The sequence below is a fragment of the Microtus pennsylvanicus genome, chromosome 21 (genome assembly GCF_037038515.1).
Source record: "Microtus pennsylvanicus isolate mMicPen1 chromosome 21, mMicPen1.hap1, whole genome shotgun sequence".
In the NCBI taxonomy this organism is placed as follows: domain Eukaryota; kingdom Metazoa; phylum Chordata; class Mammalia; order Rodentia; family Cricetidae; genus Microtus; species Microtus pennsylvanicus.
The window spans coordinates 23,132,496-23,138,495 of NC_134599.1; the positions used below are offsets into that span (position 1 = coordinate 23,132,496).

General features: G+C 47.2%; 1 protein-coding gene across 1 annotated transcript in view; it reads right to left on the reverse strand.

Moving 5' to 3' along the window:
* Positions 1 to 6,000, reverse strand: part of LOC142839429 (intraflagellar transport protein 172 homolog) — a 25,353-nt gene extending 19,353 nt beyond the window's left edge. The window contains exons 1-3 of the mRNA XM_075955549.1: positions 5,858 to 6,000; positions 541 to 684; positions 246 to 358 (exon numbers count right to left, since the gene is read on the reverse strand). Coding sequence (XP_075811664.1) covers positions 246 to 358; positions 541 to 660 — 233 coding nt within the window. The 5' untranslated portion in view covers positions 661 to 684; positions 5,858 to 6,000. The remainder of the gene's footprint in view (positions 1 to 245; positions 359 to 540; positions 685 to 5,857) is intronic.

Below are 6,000 nucleotides of genomic sequence, written 5' to 3' on the forward strand. Positions count from 1 at the left end.
GCCCTGGAGCTATGCCAATGACACAGCATATCACTGGCTCTCGGGACCTTCTGCTGGCTTACACTCATCCCTCCAGGGATGGGACTGCAGGACAGGTGGGGCAGGCAGAGGTGGACACAATAGAATCAGGCTCTAGAGAGCCCCTGCCTTCCATGCCTGATGTCATCGTTATCCCAGCGAGGTATTTCCCATGCCCAACTCTTCTTTACTGGCCACAACCCGCCTAACCCCCATCCTGTCCTCACCAATCTTCTCCAATCTTGTAGACAAAGATGATGTTGTCAGTCTGTCCGATGGCAATTTTAGTGGAATCAGGAGAGAAAGCCATGCCCTTTACCATGTAGTTCTTCCTGTTATACTAGGAGTAAAAACAAAGATAATGAGTAGAAATGAAGGAGAAAAGAAAACACACACATTTCCCAAAAGACCAGAAAGTTTATAGTGAGAAATAGAGTAGACCATTGCCCATGTCTACGGCTAGAAGGCAGATCACACAGCTTTCTCGGATAACGTGTTGGAGCACATGCGAGTCCTCTCCACCTTCATGTCAGCTGGCTTGGTGGAGAACTTGTCTCTCCGCTCCCCATGCTCATCGTACAGCAATACCACTCGGTCCACTGTGCAGACAGCAAATTTAGCGTTGTTCTGGGACCAGGCCATACAAGTCACCTTCGCAGCTCCACCCTGCAGAGGCAAAGGGGTACTGTAAACACGGCGCTGGTCTCCAGCACACAGAGCGTCTCCAGGTCCATCAGTCTTTGTGTGCCTTTGTTCTACATCTACGTCACAGGTTTTCTCTCAAAACTAAACAAAATGAGACAAATTGCTCGGATACCTGAACTGTAAGAATAATAGTCTCCAGGGCCTCACGTGGCCCAGAGGGACCTCAGATTCACTGTACGGCAGGGATGACTTGAACTTCTGATCCTTCTGTTTCTACCTCCTGAGTGCTAGGATTCCAGGCGTACACCACCCTGTCTAGTTTATACCATGCCAGGGACAGGACTCAGGGCTTCACTCGAGACAAGCAAACACTGTACTACCAGGCCACATCTCCTTGTCCCCTAATGTGTTTTTCTGAGACTCATGATACAAATGTAACGCATCAACCGTTCCAAAAGCAATGGCCTCCTTGTTCCTTCATCTTTCAGGTCTGCGACTGAAAAAAAAATCAATTAATCTGATAAATTTTAGCCTTTATAGCTACTCATTCAATTAATGTTTTCCAGAACTTTACTGTCAAAGACACTTGGCTGGAAGACGACAGAGAGACAAAGAGCAAAGCACAGATCCTACCCTAGGTTCTAATTGGACGCTGAGAAATTGGAAATGTCCCAAAAGAAAAATATGTTCTGAGTGTAGTAATAATTTAGAGATGCTCAAGACAATTTTATGCTTAAATGGTCAAGATTAAACTTTGAAGAAGGGATGCCATCGAATGGTAAATTACTTCAGATGTAATGAGTAGCATGAACGAAGTCAAGCTCTGGCCAAGGACCAGCAATTTAAGGAAGCTGAGACTGCCAACAAGAGAGGAGGCAGGGCAGGAAGCGTAGACTGGGCTAGCTCAGGAAGCGTAGACTGGGCTAGCTCAGGAAGCGTAGACTGGGCTAGCTCAGGAAGGGTCTCTGGAGGCCGCTAACGATTTGGATTTATTGGGCAGGAATACAGAAACAGTGTAAGTTTGGAAACAAGGAGAAACAGAATTAGAATTGAGACTTGGGATAAACAATGTCACTTTCCCCTGTTAACTGTCCACTAAAGGTTCGTGGTGAAAGTGACCACTGCAAAAATGGGTACAGCTCAGATAATAGGGCGCTTGTCTGGCATTCATCAGTCCCCAGGTGTGAGCCTTCGCACTGCACAAGAGTAAGCAAAGAAATAAAAAGAATATGGGAATTGCAGGTAAGACGGCACACGCCTGCAATCCCAACACCTGGGAGGAGGAGGCAGGACGGTCAGACATTCAAAGTCCTCCACAGTTACACAGCGAGTTTGAAGTCAGCCTGAGCTATATGAGACCCTCACTTAAAAAAGAAAAACCGAAAAAGAAAATACGTGATCACCACACAGTGAATTACTCTGCGTGTCCCTCGCCAGCTGTCCTCTCAGGCTCCTAAGATGAAATTTGGCTCCTACGCCAAATGTTGGAATCACCACTTGGGCTACTAGAGGTCTGGCTTACAACACCTTTACTTTCTACACCTAACCCAAATACGTCCAGAGCCAGCAGGGGAATCACTGCCCCCAAATCCTCAAACTACAACCAGAAAATAGCGGCACCACCACCATGGTCATGAGCCAACCATTCACTACCGTCGGCTAGAAGGGGGTGCAGGCGCCTCATCAGCTTTGGCTGCTCATCCTTCTTCAAGGTTGTCCATCCTGGGCATCTGGCCCAGCTGCACCATGACATGACATCATCTTTTTTTAGAGATTTCCAATTTTTCCATTAGGGTATTTTGAAGTGACAGATAACAGTACCAGTTTACTGAGCAGGGAGTACAACTTTTTATTGTTCTACCACCGAGTGAGGGCTCTATCCCTTCAGCTTTCCTTTCTTCTAACCGACTTCTGCTCTCCTCACACAGGGCAAACATCCCCAAGTCCCACAATCGATGGGGACGCGTTTCTCTGCAATACGTGCCTGACTGGACTGCCTGGGGGTTGAGTGGAATGGAAAGTAGAGCAGGCATTTTCATAAGTGCTTGACACCCAGTCGGTACCTCACCTCGTATCTCTGAGGCAGAAGCTATTATGATTCCCATTTTACATATGGGGAAATTGAGGCACTGAAAATTAAGAAAGCTGCTCAGTCACACATACAGTTTTTAGATGACAGATGCAATATTTAAATCCATGTATGTTTGATTCCACAAGCTATAACTCTGTCTTTATGCTGTTGTGGCATATGTATTAATGACTTAATTCTGCCATATACTTTTTTTTTCAGAATAGGAAAATTTATTACTGTGCTTCCACTGTCAAAATTTAGGATCTTGGTCTTTCCTTCTTGCCTTTGTACAGGGCCAAAAGGGACACGTTGGCTACTTTAACAACCTTAAAGCGGACTCCAAGGAATATCACCTACAGCATGACCCTTTCGACCAAATCCAGCAACCAGAACTTCATCGTTTTCCTCAATGAAGTTCAAGCAACCATCATTGGGGACGAAAGCTGTGATCTTCTTGCTGTTCTTGATGAACTGCACCCTGACACACTTCCTGATAGCAGAATTTGGCTGCTTGGCTTCAACTCCTACTTTTTCCAGCACGATTCTCTTGGCATGAGAGGCACCTCCAAAAGGATTGGCCTTCAGGGCTGTGCCCAAGTGGGCTTTCATGGCCGGGCGGTGGTGGCGCACGCCTTTAATCCCAGCACCCCGCACTCGGGAGACAGAGGCAGGCGGATCTCTGTGAGTTCGAGACCAGCCTGGTCTACAGAGCTAGTTCCAGGACAGGCTCCAAAGCCACAGAGAAACCCTGCCTCGAAAAACCAAAAAAAAAAAAAAAAAAATAGTATTCCAAGTGGGCTTTCATGTATGGTTTTTCATGCCACTTCTGGTCCCGGCGGTGGCTGCGGAGCTTCCTGGCAGTACGGAGACCACGACACTTGCCCATCTTGCCGATGCCACGGGCCCCAGAGAAAGAGCTCTGCCATATACTTTTATTTACTGTTGCCATTATTATTATTATTATTATTATTATCAAGACAGGGTCTCTCTATGTAGTCCTCTATCTCGTTTTGCAGACACCATGCCTGGCTATTCTTTTTTTAAATTAATTCAATTTATTTATTTTGCATCCTGATTGCACTTTCCCCTCCTCACTATCCTTCCATTCATCCCCCCCCACACACACACACACACAATCCACTCCTCTTCTGTTTCTATTCAGAGATGGGCAGGCCTCCCATGGGCAGCAACAAAGCACGGAATATCTAGTTGAGGTAGGACTACACCCTACTTCTCCAGGAAACTCTAAAAGTCACACATTATTCTTATGTTTTAAAAGGAGGTCTTGGCTCTGTAGTCAGGCTGGCTTTGAGCACACAGCAAGCCTCCCAAATTCTGCAATTACAGGCATGCAGCACCATGATCAGGTAACAGATTTCTTTTTGTAGTACTCGGGACGCATGCAGAGGCTCACGCATGCCAAGCACGTGCTCTAGTACTCAGCAACATCCTCTGCAAGTAGCATGTTCTTTTTATATGTTGGGGGCCAATGTGCCTGTTTGGGTGTGCACGCAGAGGCCAGAGGTCAACATCAAGGGTCTTCCTCAATTGCTCTTCACCTTGTTCTTTTGAGACAGGGTCTCTCCTCTCACTGAACCTGGGGCTCATGAATCTGGAAAGCGAGCTCTAGGGACTCCCTTGCCTCTGCCTCCCCTAGCACTGTGATTACAGGTGTGCCTAGCTTTCAAGTGGATGCTGGAGAGCTCGTGCTTATGAAGAGCCGTCTCCCCCACAGCCAGCCTTATTTGTGCTGTTAGCCTGTCCTCTCCATTTCCATGTCCTTCCCTGTGGTCTATCATTCTTCATACAGCTGTCCAGTTCATAATGCCCTTTCCATTAGTCCCTTACACCTCCACGACACAAGGCAGCAACAGGAGGTCCAGGAAGAGTCCCGGTGAGGCCCCAGTGTTGGTAGTGTAGCCGAGACCAATGATTCTCTGCGATGAACCCACACATGTAAAGATGTATGGACAAAGGAGTATACCGTGTGACTCTCTGTGCCACACTGCAGCTTCCATGACGAGATTTCCCCTTGTGTCCTTTTTTCTGTTTTTCCTTTTTTATCTTAAATTTTATTTGTGTGTGTGGGGGGGGAGGTTGCAGGGGCAGAGGCTGGATGCAAGGGGACGGGAAATGGGTGAGATTGGGATGCATGATGTGAAAGACACAAAGAATAAATTAAAAAAAAGAAAGTTAAAAGAATTTCTCCTTACGTTTATTTATTGCGAGTGGTGGGACGGTGCCTGTGTGGCGGTCAGAGAACAACTTGCATGAATTGACTCATTCCTTCCCGTGTGTGGGTCTCAGGGCTCACTCAGGGAGTCAGGCTTAGTGGTAAGTGCCTTTATCCACTGAACCATCTCACTGGCCCAATTTTTCTTTTCTTTTTTCAAGATAGTCTCATGCAGCCCAGGCTGGCCTTGAATTGTCTATATAGCCAAGAATGCACTCCTGACCATCTTGTCTTCACTTCCCAATTGCTGGGATTCCGGCCTTTGGCGCCACCAAACCCTGTTTATAGTGTGTGTGTGTGTGTGTGTGTGTGTGTGTGTGTGTGTGTGTGTGTGTTGAACTTTACTTAACTCTCTCCTACGGTTCTTGGAGTTGCTCTCACTATGGCTTTTCTTTCCCAAATGACGAAGTTAATGACAGAAAGGCCACGTATGATGAGGGTTAAAGCCAGAGATACCATTTAGTCAAATCAGTGCTAAACCTGAACTCGGATCCTTTCACTCCCAAACCTATCCTTCATGTTTTTGGGCTCCTCTCCTAGAGCCCAGCCGCTTTTGAATCTGAGACACACTTTCACAATTCAAATGAAGCGTCAGCCTTGCGCTTATTTCATCCGGTGTAGATTTATGCTCGTTGTCTAGATATGCCCCTCTCCCTCATAGCCTGTGACATAACTCGACCCCTAGAGCCTAAGCTTGGGGCCTGGCACTCAAATGCTGTATGCGGTGCCATCAAAGTTTGCGGTCTTTAGCAATTCACGTCGCCTACTGAAAGATCTTTCACAATCTTCTGCACACAGCAGGCGCTCAACATTATAAACTTCTGTTACCCCACTTTTTTTTCTTTTGGAACGCCCGGTAGCCGGGGAATGGGAGTCACGCGATTCCTCACCTGAGGGCTCAGCAGGGTCCTCAGGTGCTTCAACTGCAGGACGCACACAGGTCTCGGATGCTCGCTGAAGGAGACAACTCCCGCGGTTACCTGGACAACCCGCCAAGCAGCGACGGCGCCAGCCACTGACGCACAGGCAATGT